Raw genomic sequence first — 22,485 nt, forward strand, 5'->3', positions numbered from 1 at the left:
CAGTATCAGATACAGGATGGTTCTCTATACCAGTTGCTGGGGAGTGTGACTGGGAGGCCACTGTTGTGCTCGTGTCCTGCTGTGGACTTCTCATAGGCATCTGGGTGGCCGCTCTAGGAACAGAACGTGGTCCAAAGGGGCCTTGGGTCTGATCCAGCAAGCCTCTTATTTATTTATTTATTTATTTATTTATTACATTTGTATTCTGTCCCATAGCCAAAGCTCTCTGGGCGGTTTACAATAATACACATATTATTAAAAGCATAATCATTCATTTCCTTAATCCTAAAGGGGGGTGGGTCTGCTTTTGCATATATACTAAGCCTACATTACACAATGCATGTTCTGCTACAACTCCAAGCCTTCCTCATCCACACCAGGCCATGGCTGCTTCATCTCTTCTGCCTCCATGTGTGGCCCCAGGCTGCGAGCACCACCAGTTGTACCCATGGGCGCAGCTTGAATCAAATTGCTCTGCTCAGCCTCATGGCGTTCAGGTTTGCACTCTCAAACCGTTCTTATTAGCCATGATAGATAACTGAAACCTCCTCGTTCACAGGCGGATTTCTCTGATTACTAGTTCCTTGTGGGTAGCAGCAAACAGCACAAGAGGCCCCTTGCCTTCACCCCCAGCTACAGGCTTCCCATTGGGGCATCTGGTCGGCCACCGTTGGAAGTGTGATACTACACTAGATGAGCCAGAAGGTCTAGTCTGATACTCTTTATCCAAAATATATAGCTGATGGAAGGTAATCGTTACAAAATCAGTCTACACCGTGAGGCTGAAGGCTGCAGCATACAACAGGGGTGCACAACTGGCACCCCCTCAGTGGTGCCCCCTGTTGCACTCGTGCTTTGACACCCCCACCACCTCCGGCACATGAGCAATGTGAATCGCAGGGGAGGTGATGGAACTTTTCTGGTTGGACATCAGGAAAAACTTCCTGACTGTTAGAGCAGTGCGACAATGGAATCAGTGACCTAGGGAGGTGGTGGGCTCTCCCACACTAGAGGCATTCAAGAGGCAGCTGGACAACCACCTGTCAGGGATGCTTTAGGGTGGATTCCTGCCTTGAGCAGGGGGTTGGACTCGATGGCCTTGTAGGCCCCTTCCAACTCTGCTATTCTATGAACTTCGTCTGCTAGACAGCCTCATGCAGACCGCCCTTTCCCTTGATGCTGCTGCTTGCGGTGACGAAAGAGGATCACTAGTGTTTGCATCTCCAGCCCCTGAACTACCATCACCTGCAGCCCCTAGGGCCAAAAAGAGGGTGATTAAACTAGAGGGAAAATATTACTTCCTTTCGTTTTTTTTTTTTTTTTTTAGGTGGTCCTTCACAGCAGACCTAGCTTTGTAAACATCTTTCCGACAAATGTAATTGAATGAATAGGGGGGGGAAACAAGTTTAATTCTTAAATATGAGCCTTATCTCAAAGAACAGGAGAGCTATTCTAGCTAATGGAAAACCAGAATGAAGAGCAGGTTAAGTAAAAGATGAGAAGGGCCACAGTTTTAACACTATGAAAAACAGAAGTGTGATCGTATAGTTATAGAGCAGCTTTTGACCTGGGCGCAGATGCATACAGTGAAACGCCCCTCCCTGCCCCTGCCCCAGGCAGCAAAAAGTAGAGCAGTGACTGATGGTCACGGGAAAGGGCTTGGCTGTGAAATAATGGAGCCGTGGGTGGCTTATTTGGATGGGCACGATCCTGAACCGGAATAAACTAACCTCCTCTTGTTACCAGACAGCGGCATCCTCAGCTCCTCTGTGCGTTGCTATGGTTACCCTTTCAACGCAGTGTTTCAGATATATTGATTTGCAGTTTCAGTTGCTCCAGTTTTAGCAGAAGAAAGAAAAGCAGCGGATTGGTGTCATGAGGCATCTGTGTAAAATAGCCCCTTTGCGCTCTTTCAGTAGCTTCAGACTTGCGTCCTTGGCAGGGCTACTTCAGCGGCTGCTGCTGAAATGGTGCAGTTTGGCAGTGCGCAGATGTGCGCAGTGTGGCTCGCGCAGGGTCCTAGTGCCGAACGGATCACAGCTCTTGGGTGAAGAGCCTGGCCTGAACGCAGGGAACCACGGAGCAGCAGAAGGGCTGCTTCTCGTGCCTCATGAACGGTCCACCTGTTTGGCTTGATAGATGAGCTGGTAGAAGCGCGGGCGTTGGTGTTTCGATTGACAGGATTGGTCCCCTCACCCAGCAACGGTTTCCCCAGCTGAACTGCACCTCACATGTTCACTGCCTGGCAGGAGTTGAGGAAACACTACTCCTGGGTGGGTGAAGCCTTTAGTGGGTGAGGCCGTGTTGCACCTGCCCCTCCTGGCCTGTGCTTTGACAGCCCCCCTGTAGTCTTGAGTAGAAGCTCCCTGTTCTTAGCTAGCCTCGTTCTTTATGCATGTCAGAATCACAGCTGCTTATTTGAGCAATACTAATTGCCTTGGTATAAGAAGGCGGGATATAATTCTTAATAAATAAATAAATACCTGTTAGCACCAGCACAGCTCTAAGAGGAGGGGTTTGGTTTTGATCTGAATTGTGTGACTAACAAGGAGTTGGTAACTCCCAGTCAAAATTTCACTTGATCTTACGTTACATGTGATTACAGCCTTGTACTCTCTGTTAATGAATCTAGAATAACCCCCTCCCCCCCCCCCGGGTCTGTAGTCAGGTTCATTAAAATGCCTAAGAATCACAGAATCATAGAATAGTAGAGTGGGAAGGGGCCCATAAGGCCATCGAGTCCAACCCCCTGCTCAATGCTGTCAAAGGTGCTCAGGCTGGCGCCCTCATTGAAACCCTGATTGTGAATATTGCAAAGTGTTTAGAAGATGTTAAAAGAGCAAAGGTGGCCTCACAGTTTACTTCTTCTACTTTGGTTCATGCAACCTCTCTCCTCACATCCTCCCTTAAGGTTAGGTTGACACCTCACTCTTCCTCCCTGGTTATAACAAAGCTGAAGAATGCATCTCTGCATATTCTGGAGGGTCAGTTCCTGCATCCCAAGAGCAGAACACAGCTCCTGGGACACAGTGACTGAGTTCAGAGGACTTGCTAATCAGCTGGGGTGGGGTGAGGTAATTGGAACAGAATGGGAAACAACCGTTGGTTAGCGTGTCGTCTGAACTCAGCCAGTGTTGCTGCCTTCCCCTGCTAGTTCTCTGGTGCTGTTGCAGAACAGGTCCAGCAACAACAAAGGGGTTCATTTTGCCACCAAAAGGATCCTTCCCCTGAAGCTTTCGGCAGCAAAGGGGGGCTCTGCTTACCTTTGGCACTGAAAGGGTTGTGGACTGGGCAACGTCTCGCCTCTCCCAAATTCCAGCAGCCCAAGGAACAATCCTACTTGTCCCTGTGACATTTTCATCTGCTCCTCTTCGTTGTTCGTATGGCGCCATGAGTGAGTTCCTGTGTCAGCAAGTGCTGATTAATTTTAAGTTTCAAATACATTCTAAATCTGCAGTCTATGGAAAAGGCAGTGCAGGTGGTGCTAGAGACAGTTATGAAACTATTGTATTATTATACGAAATAAGACAAGGAAGAAAACTTGAAATTTATTTATTTGGAACACTTCTATCCCGCTTTTCTTCCTAGGAGTTCAGGGTGACTAACATCAACAACAAATTAACAGTTAAAATACACACACACACACACACACACACACACACACTAAAGTGACAGCAGAGAATAAAAATGTAGCAGCAGTCAAAATATTTAAAATATTAAAAAACAGAAAGATTAAAAAAAATACGAACCAAACGTTTTTCTTAAAAGGAAGGTCTTGACTGATTTCTGGAAAGAGATTAATGAAGATGCAGGATGGCCACCTTTGAGAGGGAGTTCCAAAGCCTGGGCCCATTTGAAAGGCTCACTCCCTCGTCCCAATTAAGTAAATTCCTGGGATTATAGTGACACACCAGAGTATCTCCAAAGATCTCAGTAAGTGGGCAAGATACACCAGTTGCTGGGGAACATGGGCAGGAGGGTGCTGTTGCACCTGTGTCCTACTAGTTGATAGCTGGTTGGCCACTGTGGGAACAGAGTAATGGATTAGATGGACTCTTGGTGTGATCCAACATGGCTCATCTTACATTTTTGTATTCATGTCTGGGAGAAGGTGATCCTTCAGATATCCCTGTTCTAAACCATTCAGGCCTTATAAAGGTTACTGCCAGCGCTTTTAACTGTACTCAGAAACATGTTTGAAGCCAGTGCAGTTGTTTCAACAGTGGAGTCAGATGCTTTCTGCACGTGGCCCTATTAACAGGGCTGCCACGTCCTGAACCATCTGTAGTTTCTGAATGTCCTTCAAAGACATTGCAATACACCCAGACATGATGTAACTGAGACCTATGACTCCATGGGCAGGTCTGGTTCAGAAACAAAGCATGCCTTAAAATGGCTACAAATGGAAACTTCCTTTTACTGAGCCCAGTAAAAGTTTGTAGTGGAGAGATTCTATTGACCTCTCAAGCAAAATGTTGATCTTAAAATGTGCCCTGCACAACAAATAATATGCTGAAAAGGGAAGCAATATAGTGACAACGTCTTTTTAAAAATTCAGCCCTGGATTGATTGGGTAATTGTCAAGATGACTAAGAGAACGTGAATAACTAAAGGCACAATCCGATGGGATGTGCCTTGATTACTCGTAAGCCTCTGAACTCAGAGGTTTACGAGTATCGAGTGCAGAACGAAAGGAGCCTCATAGAATAGAATAGCAAAGTTGGAAGGGGCCTCAGGCCATCGAGTCCAACCTCCTGCTCAATGCACAGCGTTTTAGCTGCACAGCGTTTTAGCTAGACGGGCAGTTTCGCTTATCTAGTGGAGGCTTCGGGAGGGGAGCGGAGAAGTTTGGGGATGCCCTATAGCCCCACATCCTCAGTCTCCTCCCCAGGAATGCTTCCCTTTCGCCCCCCTATATTTGTGAGCTCGTAGCGGCCGCCATTATTTTTTTTTTATTATTATTATTTATTTATATAGCACCATCAATGTACATGGTGCTGTACAGAGTAAAATAGTAAATAGCGAGACCCTGCCGCATAGGCTTACATTCTAATAAAATCATAATAAAACAAGGAGGGGAAGAGAATGCAAACAGGCACAGGGTAGGGTAAACAGGCACTGGGTAGGGTAAAACTAACAGTATAAAGTCAGAACAAAATCAAGTTTTAAAAGCTTTAGGAAAAAGAAAAGTTTTTAGCTAAGCTTTAAAAGCTGCGGTTGAACTTGTAGTTCTCAAATGTTCTGGAAGAGCGTTCCAGGCATAAGGGGCAGCAGAAGAAAATGGACGAAGCCGAGCCTGCCTCCGGCGCCACGAAACCATGATCCTCAAAGCTAGCAAATCATGGGAGCCAGGAAACCGAAATATCCCATGCTCCCCAGACACTAAGGGGCCCAGCATTGCTCTCCCTATAAAATATATGATTGCCTGTAGTTGTTGCTTATTCAGTGAAGAAGTCTTGATTTAATCTGAAATGCTTAGTACTGAAGGTCTCGTGCAAGGGGGCGAGCACTGCTGAGCCACTTGGCAACGGCAAGGACAACATTCAGCGTACTTGGTCTAAGAATTCGAAATCCTGCCATCCGCACACACACACACCCTCCATACGCAGCCAATGTAATCCTATTTGATTTTAAAAAGAAAGCGTCTCAAAGGTAAAAGAATAAAATGGAATCTAAACATGCAGTTACTCATGATGGTAAACTGTCCATTTTGGCCATGCTTTGAAAAGGCTGGATTTCAGAAATTAACGGACATGCCTGAGAACCTTTGACTGCTCGGGATATTAGGACAACAGAACCATAAAGCAAATATTTTTAAAAAGTTGTAATGCTTTTTTCTGTATGGGCGTGCCAAACATGGAGGGTTCCCCCCCCCCCCATATTTACATCCCTCCTCATTTGTAAATAATGGAAGTGAGTCCTCAGGTTCTGATGTCTTTATTTGGTTTTAGATGTGGAGAATTCAGTAACGCAGAAGAATGCCTCTTGCGATGAAGGATGGTTAAATATGTGTCGGTGTGTAAAATGGGTGCCTGCCTGCTCCCTTCCATGCCCAGATCCCCCCACAACATTGCTGACGTACGAGTGTTGCCCCCAGCCCGCGAGGAGCCTCACATGCTTTGGGGAATTGCCTTTTTGGTACCGCCCTGATTGTTAGAGAAGCATTCTATTATCTTATATTATTAACAACACAAGTCTTTTGATAGTCTGTAATTCTTCCCTGTTGAAGAAAAGTTCTACTGGTGCTTAGTCTTGAGCCTGCAATTCTGTGGGGCGGGATTTGATGCCATTCCTGGCACGTGAGCCTTTCTTTGTGACCAGGACTCCCAGTTTAAAAGCAACGCTGAGCCCTACTCCACTGGTGCTCCAGCAGGGCACTCCCTTGGTCACCCTCTACTCAGCCTGGGCACTTCCGGGGCAGCCTCTCCGACCCTTTGAGGCAGCTGTGCTCATCAGCAATGGCTTCATTTCCCATTGGCAAGAGGGCTAAGCCACAGGTTGGACTGGGATTTCACCCTCTGCTCCTTGCCGGTTAACATTCTAGTCCATGAGGAAGAAATGCAGAGACTTGGTATTTGGGATGCTATTTGAAAATGCTGCTGGGTAATTCGGTCCTGCTTGCATCTGAGTAGACATGCAGAGGCTTGTCCCACTTTCCTCTGAATAGGCTTAATTTGGGGAGAATCGTGTTTTGGCCACACCTGCTCTGCCTTTATCCACGTCCATAGATGGCCTAGATTTGAATTGTCCCTTGGACTGAAAAAAGCTCTCTTCCTTCTGGACTAAGTGAACAAATAGTGACCGCTTCCCCCACATTGGCCTTCATGGCTGAGCCATCCCGTCAGAGCGACGGCTGCTAAGGGATGAACCATCTTCCAAAATGTTTCTGTTAGAATTCTGGATGTGTTTCATTTTGAAGGTGGAGTGGAATTACTCTGTGTATATTATCCTATGAAGCTTGGATATATGATGGCAGCCAGCCAGGTTTGTTATACACAACATTCTGAATCTGAATCTCAATGCATTCTGACTAGATGGCCTTGTAGGTCCCTTCCAACTCTGCTATTCTATGATTCTATGAATCTATGAATCAAGGCATGCCAGATTCAGTGCTACTCATGGAATGTTCAGATTTTTGGAGTTGGGGTAGTGGGTAAATTAGTTTATTTATTTATTTGATTTATAACTCACCTTTCCACCAAGAAAATGCCACTCAAGCCGGCTCACCATCATAAAGCATTTTTAAAAAACATAGTTAAAAACAATAAAAAATACATTTAAAAAACACTCCAAAATCACACACGTTTTAAAATAAAAGATTAAAATAAAACCACACCCAACAGACCAAAGGCCTACTTGAAAAGAAACTTCTTTGCTTGCCAGTGGAAGGACAGCAGAGAGGGTGCTGTTTTTGTGGTTTTAATTTTAAATTTTTGTATATTGTTTTTAACTGTTTTTATCCTATGTAAACTGCCCAGAGAGCCTCGACTGTGGGGCGGTATACAAATGTAATAAATACTAACATAATAATAACCTATCCTCCTTTGGCGGGGAACTCCATAGCTTGGGAGCAGCCACCGAGAAAGCCCTTTCTCACATCCACACCCAATGTGTTCCTGAGAGCAGGGCCTCCCCCAAAGATCTTAAAATCAAGACAGGCTGTTATGGAAGAAGGCAGCCGTTCAGGTAGCCCTTCTTTCAGCTCCAACTTTCTGCTGGTAGGATCCCCTAAGCATTCCCTAACTTCCACAGTGCCTTTAAAACAAACAAACCAGACAGCAGATTCAGCAAATTCCCCAGACAGCTAAACAATTCTTATCTGGTTTACAGTGCAATCCTATCTATGTCTCCTCAGAAGTAACTCCCATTGATTTCAGTGGGGCTTACATCCAGGTTAGTAATGAGAGAATTGTAGCCTTTCATCTCTTGGGTCTTGTAATGCCTTCAGTGGGCATCGTAAAAATACAATCTTCCAATTCTTTCTAAGATAATATTTATTTATTTATTTATTGCATTTGTATACTGCCCAATAGCTGGAGCTCTCTGGGCAGTTCACAAAAATTAAAACCATTCGAAGTATAAAACAACAGTATAAAACCATAATATAAAATACAATATAAAAGCTCAACCAGATAAAAACAGCAGCAATGCAAAATTACAAATTTAAAACACCAAGTTTAAATTTATTTATAGACTGTTAAAATGCTGGGAGAATAGAATCATAGAATAGCAGAGTTGGAAGGGGCCTACAAGGCCATCGAGTCCAACCCCCTGCTCAATGCAGGAATCCACCCTAAAGCATCCCTGACAGATGCTTGTCCAGCTGTCTCTTGAAGGCCTCTAGTGTGGGAGAGCCCACAACCTCCCTAGGTAACTGATTCCATTGTCATACTGCTCTAATAGTCAGGAAATTTTTCCGGATGTCTAGCCAGAATCTGGCTTCCTTTAACTTGAGCCCGTTATTCCGTGTCCTGCACTCTGGGAGGATCAAGAAGAGATCCTGGCCCTCCTCTGTGTGACAACCTTTTAAGTATTTGAAGAGTGCTCTCATCTCTCCCCTCAATCTTCTCTTCTAATTTTATTTATTTATTTTTTATTTATTACATTTCTGTACCGCCCAATAGCCGAAGCTTTCTGGACGTTTCACTTCTCTTCTCCAGGCTAAACATGCCCAGTTCTTTCAGTCTCTCTTCATAGGGCTTTGTTTCCAGACCCCTGATCATCCTGGTTGCCCTCCCCTGAATACGTTTCAGCTTGTCTGCATCCTTCTTGAATTGTGGAGCCCAGAACTGGACGCAATACTCTAGATGAGGCCTAACCAGGGCCAAATAGAGAGGAACCAGTACCTCATGTGATTTAGAAGCTATACTTCTATTAATGCAGCCCAAAATAGCATTTGCCTTTCTTGCAGCCATATCACACTGTTGGCTCATATTCAGCTTGCGATAAAAAGGTCTTCACCTGCCGTCTAAAGGCATATAATTTAGGTGCCAAGCGAACCTCCTTAGGGAGTTCATTCCATAGTCGGGGTGCCACAGCAGAGAAGGCTCTCCTCCTGGTAGCCACCTGCCTCACTTCCTTTGGCAGGGGCTCATGGAGGACCCCTAAGGATGACCTTAGGGTCCGGGCAGGTACATATAGGAGGAGGCGTTCCTTCAGATAGCCTGGCCCCAAGCCGTTTAGGGCTTTAAATTTTAATACCAGCACTTTGAATCAGGCACGGACCTGGACTGGCAGCCAATGAAGCTGGAAAAGGACTGGCGTGATGTGATTGTGTGATTGGTGTGATTGTGTTACATATTCTGATATTTTCTTCTCTGCAGCTTTCAGAATATTAATTTACATTACAAAATATGGTCAAATAGATTAAAGGGTGAAGTTTGAAAGAGATTTTGGCAGAGGCTGGGGTAGGAGATGGCGGTGTGGAATGTAGTGGCAGAGAAAGTATGGATTGGGAGCTGTGAAGAGGAGCAAGGGCCTTTCTTTGGGTGTCTTGGAAGCCCCTTCCCTTCTCTCCCTCTGCCTAAAGAAAGACCTGCCAAAGAGTCGAATCTTTAGGGGAAATAAGGGCTTGTTCATTAACCGTAGCATTAGGACTCCCAAGAAACTAAATTCTGTATCTGTATGCCGTTTTGCACAGTGTTTCTTCAGGTAAGTGGGTCATGCAGATCTGCTGCAGCCGTTTGGGAGTCTGGATCACGTCTAGCAAAGTGCAGAACTCCAGCAGAGAGCTCCGGCTATGGGGCGGTACAGAAATGCAATAAATAAATAAATAAACTCCAGCGTTCTCTGATCTCATTTTGAATGTACAAGCTGGACCGGTCAGCAGGTGTGAAGCGTTGGCTTCTGTAAATCTGGAGAGCTGGGAAAGTCATGTGTGCAGGAGAGGGCGAGAGCAAACTCCAGGAATAAGATTTACAGCTCTTGTATTGGTGTAGTGTTTGCAGTTATAAGATGTGTGGATCATTAGGGCCTTGAAAGAACATTTTCCTTTCCTCTCTGAGCACGTATGATTGATGTCAGTTACTGTACACAGCGTGGTTGCCGGCTAGAAAAACTTCAGGTGCCCGTTAAGTACCGAAAGTGAAATTAATTGCATAGAACATTGATTTTATCAGATTAGATGTTATAAAGCATCATCTTGTGTCACAGAAGATGTTGGCAATGCTTTTTCTGGTCATGTCTGCTGAGCTCTTCCAAGGAATTGACTTGTGAGCAGATTTTCTTCCTTTCCAGGTATCGTTTTTTTCTCTTGTATTGACGTTGTGTGGATTTGAGTTTTCAGTATCATTCTTGGATTTATCAGTACTTTGAATTTTATTGGTGTGAATAAGGTTATATTCATCAGTCAGGTTAATTCGTTTTAAAAACTTCTGATTGGCTAAAAAGGTGCTCCTGACCCATTGGGCCTGGGGCCATCTACATGCTCTGTCAATGAGCTATGGCGCACCTCAACCGGTTCCCAGAATGTCATAGTAGTATGGCGGTCGTGGTTGGCATTCTTTTGGGTGGTCGTTCTTCACTTGAAATTCTCAGATAGTTAAACATCTTCTGGATTGAAGGGTTTAGTGCCATCGCTGTGCACTGCAAGATGAGCAAGTGAAAAGGTTACTTCTGGAGGTCTTAATTTATGTTAATGTATGTTAAAGAGACAAATTGATGGAGGGAGGATTGTGGACTTCTCATAATTAGAACGTAAGAAGAGCTGTACTGGATCAGGCCAAGCTCCATCTAGTCTAGCATTCTGTTCACACAGTGGCCAACCAGTTCCTCACAGGAAGCCCACAAGTAGGACATGAGTGCAAGGACACCCTCTTACCCATGTTCCCAGCAACTGATGTTCTGCTACTGGAGGTAGCACATAGCCATCCGGACTAGTAGCCATGGATGGCCTTCTCCTCCAGGGATTTGTCCAACCCCCTTTTAAAGCCATCCAAATTGGTGGCTGTCACCACATCTTTTGCTAGCAAATTCCATCGTTTAACAATGTGCCGTGTGAAGAAGTCCATCATCTCACATCAGTCAGCTCCAGGGGATGACCCTAGCTTCTGGCTTTATGATCATTGAGGGTAGGGGAGAATCAGATGGCAGCGGAGGAACAGATCAGTTGAGCCAGAGGGAATTTGTAGAAGTGGATTTTGATTAGGGAGGCAGGCTATTAAGTTGGGAGGAGGGGATACTATTCCAAGCATCAGGAGCGCCATGGCAGGGGGCCGGGAGGCGGAACTGGAGGAGGTGGCAAAGATGGCTGAGACTAACGGTAGCCTAAGTATAGAACAGTGATTTTTAGAATGCTTCCTTTGGACCATCTCCTAATGTTCTCAGTTCATCAGCAAGAATTAGTGCAAGTTTTGTCTCCTCAGAGGAGTCTCAGTAAGGCAGAAATTAGAGGAATCTGGAGGAATCTGTTTGCAGTTTGGGGCTTGCCTAGATGGCCTCTGAGATGCTTTGTCTGTCCTGGCAATGGCTCCAGTTTCAGGGGATGCTGGTGGTGCTCACGGTATCGGCAGGGATGGTCTGCTTGCTTCCCCTCTCCTTAAGAGCATGCTAGGAATCCAGTTTTGCTGGAATCTTTTTAGTCACTGCCTCCCCACACCGGTTTCCCAGGTAGAGCTGGGTGTTGTGGTATGACAGGAGGGAGGCAGATGAGCCATAGCCAGGACAAGTATTGATTTTTAAGCTGTTTGTGGTTAACTCTTACGTCTCCTGTCCCTCAGCTTCTGCCCTATGCGGTCATGGCAGGCAGCTGAACTTTGTAAGGGTCTTTGCCAGCTTGCCTGAGATCTGATGGGGGAGCCTTGGCTGGCTACTCTGGCTCTGGCATCCCTTGAGTAGGTAGCAAGTCCCCTGTGCAATAGGAATGCCTTCAGTTTTGTTCCTCTCTTTCAACCCATTGGGAGTAGCGGAATTCTGTGGAGGCAACAGAAAAGAAGCCCAGGAGAGGTGGCCTGAAAGAGAGCGCCAGTGGTGGGGGCAGGCTGTGGGTGGGCGATCACAGTGGGGCAGAACTCAGAACGGCAGGCCTGAGCAAGGCTTTTTGCGGTGCTGGGCTTGTTCTACAGGCAGGAAAGAGCGAAGCAAAGCTCTGGCTGCCAGCTGAACCAGAGCTGGTTCCTGCTCCGTGTTGGCAGTTCTGGTGCTCCTGAAGCTGGCCAGGAGTGCTGTGTGACCTTTATGGTGCTGTCCTGCCTCACCAAGCGCCTTCTTGCCTTTCTTTTCTAAGCAGAGCAGTCTAGCATTAGGACCCAGTGGGCTGACAGAATCTGTGACAAGAGTCTGGAGCAGCACTAGCGCAGAGTGAGTCTCCATCAGCTGGGCAGGATTTTTGTGTGTTGGAGGCTCAGAGGCGTCTCGCTCAGGAGAAGGGCTCTTCCTCCTCTCCCGGCGTAGGGATCATTGCCTCCTCCGCAACAGAGGAGCAGCTTCCTCCCTGGTCAGTGCCTGGCCATGAGCTAAGGCCAGCCCTTTTCAGAAACAATTAAAATTGGGAGGAAAAACATCAGCATGGCCCAGACCAAGCGGCACACATTCAGCCGGGTAAGTGACACCCAGACGGCTCTTGGGCACTCCACGCCCGGGTGTTGTGGTCTGTGCCACTGTCGGCAGTGGAGCTCTTGATGCAATCTGTTGCAAGGGAAGCATGCTGGTGGTCTTTATGGGGCGATTGGGGAGGGAGGGAGGGAGGGAAGGAGGGGGAGAGAAACCATGTTTTCTTTGCTGGTCCCTTGGCATAAATCTTACGTATGCTGTAGGGTGGGCTAATTTGACTGAATTCCCCTGCAAGCCAGGCCCTTTAGGCTGAGATTAGGCACTTATTATTTCTTGGTAATTACTGCTGATAGTGTAATGAGGCATCATCTGAGAGTGAGCTTTCCCTATTTTGGGCTCCTCTCCCCCCCACCCAGCAGCCACTTGTGCCCCCTCCCTCTTCCCCACTTTGTTTCTTCCTCCTCCTCCTCCTGGTCACACAGTGTGAAACTGGAACGGCTTATGGATGGGTCTTTGGGAGGCCGGACTTCCACCCACATTGCAGTTTGGGCACCAGCTGCAAACTCAGCAGTGGAACTCGGAACTGACCTCCCCATGAGGCCCCTCTCTGGAGGGTTGTTGTGGTTTTTTTGGTTCTTGTGTCCCTTCTCCACCCCACCTCCAGCGAGGGTCAAAGTGACACACTAGATGTTGGACTGGCCAGGCAGTGCGCTGAGAGCACCTATTACTTGGCCAAAAGCTTTTGTGACTCAGGTGCTTTGGGAGTGCTGAATGGCCATGTTTGTGTTCCCCTTCCCCTTTGCAAGCCCTGGAAGGAGTTTTGGCTTTCTGCTCCTTCAAGGTGCTCCTCGACGAAGGCATCTGCAATTTCCAGGCGTTCCAACGATGCCTTCTTTGCTGTTGCTTCTCACTGGTGCTTCGTTGGCATGTCCCTGGCTCGTTTCAGTAGAGGCATCAAAGTGGGTCGGAGTGGGTGTCTTTGCAGCTCAGCTGGCCACCAGAAGTGCAATATGTTTTCTCCCTCGAGGCTTTGGGTGTCTGAGAAGCTTTGCTCATCTGCTTCATTGATGTGATCCTGTAACAGTTCATTGCTTGCCCCTTTCCCTTTCCCTTTCCCTTAGAGGTGCACTGGAGGTGGCCGACAGTGACAGAACTTTACTGTTTGCTTCCTCTTAAGTAAGAGGTTGATTTGGTGGGCTGTGGGTCCGATCCAGAAAGGCTGTGCTTTAAGCAGTCCCCTCTTGAGTATGCGTCAGCTGTCAGGACTGTGGGTTTTACAGTCTCCCAGAGTCTGAGCATGTAAGGAATCCTTCCCCCGATCTACCTGCTCAAAATTAGTAAGTCTATTGCAAGGGATCAGGTCCATTGTGGGCTTATGGAAAGGTGGCCTTCCAGTACGGGTGCAGCATCTTGTCAAAGCTGCCTTCTGTGAACCCGCAGGCCTTGATGCTGGCCGGTTGGCAAAGGGGGGGCTGTGGCTCCGTGGGAGAACCCTCGCTTTGCCCACCATACAATTTATTAGATTGTAAGCCTATGCGGCAGGGTCTTGCTATTTACTGTGTAATCTGTACAGCACCATGTACATTGATGGTGCTATATAAATAAATAATAATAATAATAAATAATAACAAAGGCCCCAGGTCCAACCCCCGGCAACATCTCCAGGTAGGACTGGGAAAGGAAGATCCCTGCCTGGGACCCGGGCGAGCCACTGCCAGCCAGTGTAGACCAGGGGTAGGCAAGCCCGTGCCCTCCAGATGCTTTGGACTACAACTGCCACGGCCTCCAGCTACTGAGCAGGTTGGCTGGGACTGATGGGAGCTGTAGTACAAAATATCTGGAGGGCACCAGGTTACTACCCCTTGTATGGATAGTCCTGTGCTAGATATTCTGTCTCCTTGTTAGGCAGCTTTGTGTGTTCTGTCTGCCTTGTTGATGTTTGTGGAATATGTTGGCAAATGACAAACTTAGGCCTGGTGCCCTGGCAAAGCTGGGCAGCTGGGAGAAGCGGAGGACCCGTTGGGCCATGCAGTGCCTCTGTTATGTGCCTTTCCTTTGGCCAGTGTTCTCCTTGTCTCTGCATGCGATGGTGGGGTTTTCCTCCCCCTTCCTCCGAGGCCTCACAGCCCTGCCCGACTAGAGATGTGCCGTTGAGTAGTCTGGAGTTGCTGTGTCTACCGTTGAGGACGTTTTGCTTGTGCTGAATAGCCCCTATTTGGGTCAAGAAGAAGGTCTGCGTCGCCGTCCTGCGGGCTGTGGCTTCGTTGTTTGGGCCTTCCTGCCAGAATGTGGCTTGGCCCATTGGCCCACTGAGTGGTCGGCAGCAATGGCTGTCTGCTGTTCTGAGGCGCGGCGCTGCCGCCCCCTCCGGTTTGGGTTGTCCAGGTTAGTCTGTGGCAGGGTGGATGGCTGCCCTTTCAGTGGAGGTGGAATTTGATGGCTCTTTGATGGTTTATGCTATGCAAGCCTGGAGGACCACAGAAGCCTGTTTTTCTGTGGGCTTTCAGTCTTGACTCCTGTTGTGAGGACCGGGCCCACTGGCTTGCCCCATTTGTTTCCCTTTGTGAATCGGCTAGCCCTGACGGTTGTGTGCTATCTCCAGTATTCGAGGCAGTATGCCTGCTTGCACCAGTTGCTGGGGCACACGGGTGGGGTGGGAGGGTGCTGTTGCACCATGTCCTGCTTTGTAGGTCCCTGGCCGATGGCTGGTTGGCCCCTGTGTGAACAGAGTGCTGGGCTAGGTGGAGCCTTGGCCTGATCCAGCCTCAGGGCTCTTCTGATGTTCTTATGAGTCCTTGTTTCCTTCACCCTGCAGCCTTGCTGTGCAATCATCACCTTATCCTTTCCTTCAGGCTGGCGGGCTTCCTTGTTTCTAAAAGTCAAGCGGAATCAATGCCAGGGCAGCTTGGTCCTTCAGCTACTACCACGCCGACAACCGTTCTGGCTTATTCATCTCCAGTCTAAGAGCAACAGATCATCCTTGCTGCTTGGGTTGCCTTTGATGAGACAGCAGCAGCCACCCCCATTCTGTCACCGGGTGATGAGTCTGTTATTAATCCTTGAGTAATCTGCCTCTTTGGTGAGAAGGGAATATGGCAGCACTCTGGTATTACATGACTGGGGGTGGTGGTGGGGCTGAGGCCTTTGTGCAAAAGCAGCTCAGCTTTATTGCAGTGTGCCGCCTCCTCCTCCTGAGCCTCCTCTATTTTGGGAGCATAAGGAATGTAGGAAGCTGCCTTATACCGAGTCAGACCATTGGTCCACCCACCTAGCTCAATATTCTTCCTCCTCCTCCTCCTCCTTTGGATCATTATACCTACAACTTGAATTGGGTATCAAGGTGCTTTAGCCTGCACTCGCAGCTCTCGTGAGGTGATGGTCGCAGGACTGGCTGTTGCATGGAAGGGTTGCCCCAGATAAATCTGCACTTTGCACTGGCAAGTGAAGGGTTGTTCCAGCTGTTGTTGTTTTGAACTGCTGGAGCTCCAAAAACGCAGCCCTGTCTCCGGGAGTGGGGAAAGGGAAAAGCTCACGATGGTGAACCAAGGTAGCAAGAGCACATTATCCTCAAGCGAAGCAGCCACACTCAAGTGGCCTGGAGCAGAGTTCCCTTTCGGTGCCTTATCATAGAATCATAGAATAGCGGAGTTGGAAGGGGCCTACAAGGCCATCGAGTCCAATCCCCTGCTCAATGCAGGAATCCACCCTAAAGCATCCCTGGCAGATGGTTGTCCAGCTGCCTCTTGAAGGCCTCTAGAGGGAGAGCCCACCACCTCCCTAGATCACTGGTTCCATTGTTGTACTGCTCTAACAGTCAGGAAGTTTTTTCTGATGTCCAGCTGGAATCTGGCTTCCTTTAACTTGAGCCCGTTATTCCGTGTTCTGCACTCTGGGAGGATCAAGAAGAGATCCTGGCCCTCCTCTGTGTGACAACCTTTGAAGTATTTGAAGAGTGCTATCCTGTCTCCCCTCAGCCTTCTCTTCTCCAGGCTCAACATGCCCAGTTCTTTCTGTCTCTCTTCATAGGGCTTTGTTTCCAGACCCCTGATCACCCTGGTTGCCCTCCTCTGAACACGCTTCAGCTTGTCTGCGTCCTTCTTGAATTGTGGAGCCCAGAACTGGACACAATACTCTAGATGAGGCCTAACCAGGGCCAAATAGAGAGGAACCAGTACCTCACGTGATTTGGAAATCTCTGGTGCCTTCTCAGCACCGGAGACAAAAGCTTGCACGTTTCAGAAATATTTATTTGATTTTTCAAGTTTGGGGAACTGTCTGCAATGACAGCCCTGGAAAATGAAATCCCCTTGAATTGAAAGGGCAGGGTGCTCGCAGGTCTTCACTGCGAGTCAAACATCAGCATTCTGCTAGGTGAGGGCCACTTTCCGTGAGTTTACTACAACTCTTGAGGTTGCCTCCTGTACGTGGCAGTGAGTGAGTGCGTGTGCTTATGCACACATGCAAGGTGGGAAAGGAGGGAAAGGCACGCCCTGCTCCCAGGCGTCAGAATTTCAGCCCCATAACCTGAAACAGGTGAAGGTCAAGTGCACAGAGAATTCTCTCTCTCTGCTTCCAGATTTTACAGGTGCTCTGCACAAAGGGAGAGGACCAGCTGTAAAGGAGGGCCCCTGGCAAATACTTGATCTTTCCATTCCATGGATTGTTGGGAAAATCTGAAAATCCTGGTGCTTTAATTGTTACATTTACATACCCCACCTTTCTTTGTTTATCTGTCTTGAGGGATTTTTTCATTGTTGAAAAAGAAAAGCTAAATACACATAGATGAAGGCAGGCTAATAGAAGCTTGCTCGCTCTCATCCAAAGAGAGTCAAATATCTTCAAAATGCTTGAAGTTCTAGACCTCACAGACAAATTGAAAGCTATCAAATTACTGGGCCCAGATAGTATCCATCCTAGAGTCTGAAAGAACTCAAATCCAAAACGGCTGATCTTCTAACAAAACTATGTAAGATCTCCGTAAAATCAGCTTCGGTACCAGAGGACTGAAGAATGGCCAATGTAATCTGGGAAATTACAGGCCAGATAACATCTGTTCTGGGTAAATTGGTGAAAAGCATTATTGAAGATAAAATTAGTAAGCATATGGCACAACAAGTCCTCCTGAAAGGAATCAACATGGCTTCCACAAAGCCAGGTCCTGTCTCACTAACCTTTCAATCCATGCAGCCATGGCAGCCATGTTGGTTCTGCTGGGGCAAAAAACAACGGAGTATTGTGGCACCTTGAAGACTAGAACATTTATTATAAGCTTTCAGGGACGCTGTCTGATGAACAGATGCCTCTGATGAAGTAGACAGTCCCCACAAAAAATTGTGTCAGAATAAATGTGATGATCTTTAAGATACCACAAGACCCTTTGTCTAAACCTGTTAGAGTTCTATGTAAATGGGTTAATCCAGTAGACATTGTTTCTTCCTTGTGGTCTCTGCACATCACACACATAGGCCCTTGTGCCTGCATGGAGCTCTTTTCGGGAAACTTCTATAGCTGAGGGATTTTTGGCAGGAACCCTGCCCTGCTGTCCGAGTGTGTACGTCCCTAGTAGGCTTTTGCCTATTCCCTCAGTTCCCTTTCAGCCGCCATTGTGGTTACCCTTACAGAGAACGTCTTTCATTGTTTGTTGGTCATAGAACTGCTGAGGTGTGGTTTTTTTTCTACTTTGTCTTTCTGTTCCCTCATTTCCCCCCTTGTTACTACTGTTTATTAAAGATAAAATTAGTAAGCATATAGAAGGACAAGCCCTGCTAGGGAAAAAAATAACATGGCTTCTGCAATAAATAAAGGTAAGACCTGTCTCACTAAACTTTTAAAGTTCTTTCAAGAGTGTGAATTAACGTGTGGAAGGATGATCCTATACATGTTGTTAACTTGGACTTTCAACTGCTTTTGACAAAGTCCCTCATCAAAAATGCCTGAGCAAATTTAGCAGTCATGGAATAAGAGGAGAGGTCTTCTTATGAATCAGTAACTGGTTAAAGAACAGAAAGCAGGGAGTAGGAATAAATGGTAAATTCTCACAACGGAGGGATGTAAATGGTGAGCTCCTTCAAGGATCTTCGGGTTGCAGTGGACAGTTCGATGAAAATGTTGACCCAGCGTGCAGCTGCTATGAAAAAGGCAAATTCCATGTTTGGTTTAATTAAAAAAGGAATTGAAAAGAAAATGCCAATATCATATTGCCCTTCTGCAAATCTATGACGTCGCCACACTTGGAAATGCTGCGTACCGTTCTGGTGACCATACTGAAAAAAGGATATTGTCGCGTTGGAAACGGTACAGAAAAGAGGAAGTAAAATAAGGAAAGGAATGGAGCAACTCTCCTATAAGGACACGTTACACTGTTTGGGGCATTTTGGCTTAGAAGAAAAGGCGAGTCTGGGGTTACATGATAAGAGGTGGACATGATGTGGAGAAAGTGAATAGGGAGTTGTTTTTCTCCCTCTCTCATAATACCAGAACTTGGGGTCATCCCATGAAGCTCAATGGCGAGAGATTCAGAATAGATAATAGGGAGTGCTACTTCACATAGTGCATTGTTACTTCTCTTCCACACGATGTAGTGACGGCCACCAATTTGAACGGCTTTGAAAGGGGAATTAGACCATTTCATGGAGGACGAGGCTATCAGTGGCCAGTAGCCATGACGGCTATATGCTACTTCTAATTTGAGAGGTAGGGTGGCTCTCAGTTGCTGGGAAACGTGAGCAGGGGGATGTTGTTGCACTCATGGCCTACTTGTGAGCTTCCCAGACTTCCTTGCGGCTTGTGGTGCCTGACCTCGGCAGGGCACAGAGAGCCACCGTGGGGATGAAACGGCTTCACGTTCCCGTCTCCAGAGGTTTCTTGCTTCCCTGCTGCATCCCACAGATTGGAGTTCTCCTGGGACGTTTTCTTGCTGAGAGAAAAGGGGAGCTCCCAAAATTTTATCTCGACAGATATGACGGAATCAGCTCCTAATACAGCAACATAATTTCAGTGGCGTCTTCATAATTTCTAATGCAATATTCAGCTCATTCACTCTGGGAGTTGGGCAGATATTATGATCACTTAATCCGAAGGATACCTGGATAATATTCCCTGAGGAGTCTAACTCTGTTAAGAACATAAGAAGAGCCATGTTGGATCAGACCAAGGGTCCATCTAGTCCAGCACTCTGTTCACACAATGGCCAACCAGCTATCGGCCAGGGATGAACAAACAGGATACGGGTGCAACAGCACTCCCACCCATGTTCCCCAGCAACTGGTGTATATAGGCTTACCGCCTCTAATATTAGATGTAGCACATAGCCATTGGGATTAGTAGCCATTGATAGCCTTCTTATCCAGGAATTTATCCAGCCCCCATTTAAAGCCATCCAAATCAGGGGCCATCATTACATCTTGTGGTAGCGAACTCTGTGCTCTGTGAAGAAGTCCTTCCTTTTATGTGTCCTGAATCTCCCACCCATCAGCTTCATGGGATAATGACCCTGTTGGGTTCTAGTAATCTGAGAGAGGGAGAGAAATGCCTCCCTCTCCACATTCTCCACATCAGGCATCATTTTGTCCACCTCTATCCTGTCTCCGTGTAGCTTCCTTTTTTCCAAGCTGAACAATCCCAGCTGTTGTAATTTTCCCTCCTAGGGGACCCCCTTGATTATTTCAGTTGCCCTTTTTCCAGCTCTACAATATTTTTTTTAGATGTGGTGGCCAGAATTGTACACAGTATTCTCAGTGTGGTCGCACCATAGATTTATATGAAGGCATTTTGTTCTCAGTCCCTTTTCTAATAATGCCTAACATGGAGTTTGCCTTCTTGACCGGCTGCTCACTAGGTTGACATTTCCACTGAGTCGTCCACCACAACCCCAAGATCTCTTTCTTGGTCAGTAACCTCCAGCTCAGATCCCATCAGGTTGGGGTTTTTTGTCCCAACGTGCATCACTTTACACTTGCTTCTGCCGTTTGGACGCCCGCTCTCCAGCTTGGAGAGATCCTTTCAATCCTTTCTCCTCACAATCCCTTTGTGTTTTAACAGCTGTAATAGCTTGCGGTATCAGTGTTGATGGTTGTAGGCATTGCTGCTTCTGCAGAACACAGTTCTTTGGATTCTTTAGGTGCCCTGAACTGTATTCCCCCAATTGTACCATTTATTTTATTATAATATCTTAACCCTGCTTTTCCATTTAAAATGCTCGGAATACTTAAAATGCTCAAGGCGGCTTACAATGAATTAAAATAACAGTAAAATGCAACTAATAGCAAATATAAAGGACAAAAAGCAGATAAAACAATTCAGATTGAAATGCCAGGGACGTTAAAATTCAACCAATTGGTTAACACCTGCCCCCCCCCCAAGGTCTTCGCTCAGCAATGGAAGGCCTTCAGCGAGGGTCCGAGGCAGTCTCATGGGGCAGGGGGCGTTCTGGAGCCCAGGCTTGGCCACAGCGAAGGCCCTCCCAACCAAAGACAGCTGGGCTCTTAATGGGACGAAAAGGAGAGCCTCTCCCAAGGACCTTAAAGAGCCAAGAGGGTCCTATGGGTGAAGGCAGTCCTTAGGTGTCCCAGTCCAAAGCTGTTTAGGGCGCTATGATCTAAACAAAGCTGTTTAGATCATAGGCAGCACTTGAACCGAGCCTGGAAAGAACCTGGAAGCCAGTGACGCTGTTCCAGTAAGAGAGCTCTATGCTCCCAGTAGCTGGGTCCAGCCAACAGCAGAGCTCTGGTCTTCTGGACTAGCTGAAGTTTCTGAACACTTTTCAAGGGCCTTCCCAGATAGAGTTCTTTGCAGTAGTCCACTTAGTGGGTAACTAAGGTGTGTGTCACCAGAGCCAGATCTCTAAACTGGGTTGATATGCTAGCACTCCTGGCCACGGCTCTGTGTAAACCACGGGTGGGGAAATCCAGGACCTGATGAACAACTCCTCTCCCACACTAGAGGCCTTCAAGAGGCAGCTGGACAACCACCTGTCAGGGGTGCTTTAGGGTGGATTCCTGCATTGAGCAGGAGGTTGGACTCGATGGCCTTAGAGGCCCCTTCCAACTCTGCTATTCTATGATTCTATGTGCTTCCAAATGCCTGAGGGCAGAGAAGGTTCAGGTTCACGGTCTAGCTCCTTCCTATCTTTCCTCTCTCATCTCACACTATTGCCCCGCTCGTGCTCTTCGCTCCTCTGATGCCATGTTTCTCGCCTGCCCAAGGGCCTCTACTTCCCTTGCTCGGCTTCGTCCATTCTCTTCTGCTGCCCCTTACGCCTGGAACGCTCTTCCAGAACATTTGAGAACTACAAGTTCAACCGCAGCTTTTAAAGCTCAACTAAAAACTTTTCTTTTTCCTAAAGCTTTTAAAACTTGATGTTGTGCAGACTTCTACTGTTACTTTCTACTGTTAGTTTTACCCTACCCTGTGCCTGCTTACCCTACCCTGTACCTGTTTGCATTCTCTTCCCCTCCTTATTGTTTTACTATGATTTTATTAGATTGTAAGCCTATGTGGCAGGGTCTTGCTATTTACTGTTTTACTCTATACAGCACCATGTACACTGATGGTGCTATATAAATAAATAATAATAATAATAATAATAATAATAATAAGGTGAGCCTCGTGGGGGAGCTAATTCCAAAAGGGCCATCTCCTTGGTTGCTGCCTTCCAAGCCTCCACAAAGGGAGGCACCTGAGGAAGGCCTACAGATGCTGAACGTAGTGGGCAGGTGGGTTCATGGCGGGGGAGGCGCTCCTCAAATCTACCCTGATGCTGAGCCATGTTACCTGTGGGAATAGCTGGGAGAGACTCAGTTATACATGCCAGATCAGCCGCCTCATCCACTATTAAGTCATGAATGAGGGAGGTTGTATTTTGAACCGGTCTGGCGTTTTAGAACAGCATCTGGAGACCTGAGAGCAGACCGATAGGGCAACCATCAAATCTGTGGGTTGGGGAAGGGCTGGAGCATGCATGGCACACAGCCGTCGACTGTCTGAGCCTTGTTCCCC

General features: G+C 47.2%; 1 protein-coding gene across 2 annotated transcripts in view; it reads left to right on the forward strand.

Moving 5' to 3' along the window:
* The window catches only part of DCTN1 (dynactin subunit 1), an 89,693-nt gene that overhangs the window by 3,880 nt on the left and 63,328 nt on the right, over positions 1-22,485 (forward strand). The window contains exon 1 of one of the 2 annotated variants that reach the window (XM_063135827.1): positions 12,490-12,537. The exons of the other annotated variant lie outside the window; for it this stretch is intronic. Coding sequence (XP_062991897.1) covers positions 12,505-12,537 — 33 coding nt within the window. The 5' untranslated portion in view covers positions 12,490-12,504. Of the gene's footprint in view, positions 1-12,489; positions 12,538-22,485 lie in introns of those variants that run through there. 2 annotated transcript variants of the gene reach the window in all.

This window comes from Elgaria multicarinata, chromosome 10, assembly GCF_023053635.1.
Source record: "Elgaria multicarinata webbii isolate HBS135686 ecotype San Diego chromosome 10, rElgMul1.1.pri, whole genome shotgun sequence".
NCBI lineage: Eukaryota > Metazoa > Chordata > Lepidosauria > Squamata > Anguidae > Elgaria > Elgaria multicarinata.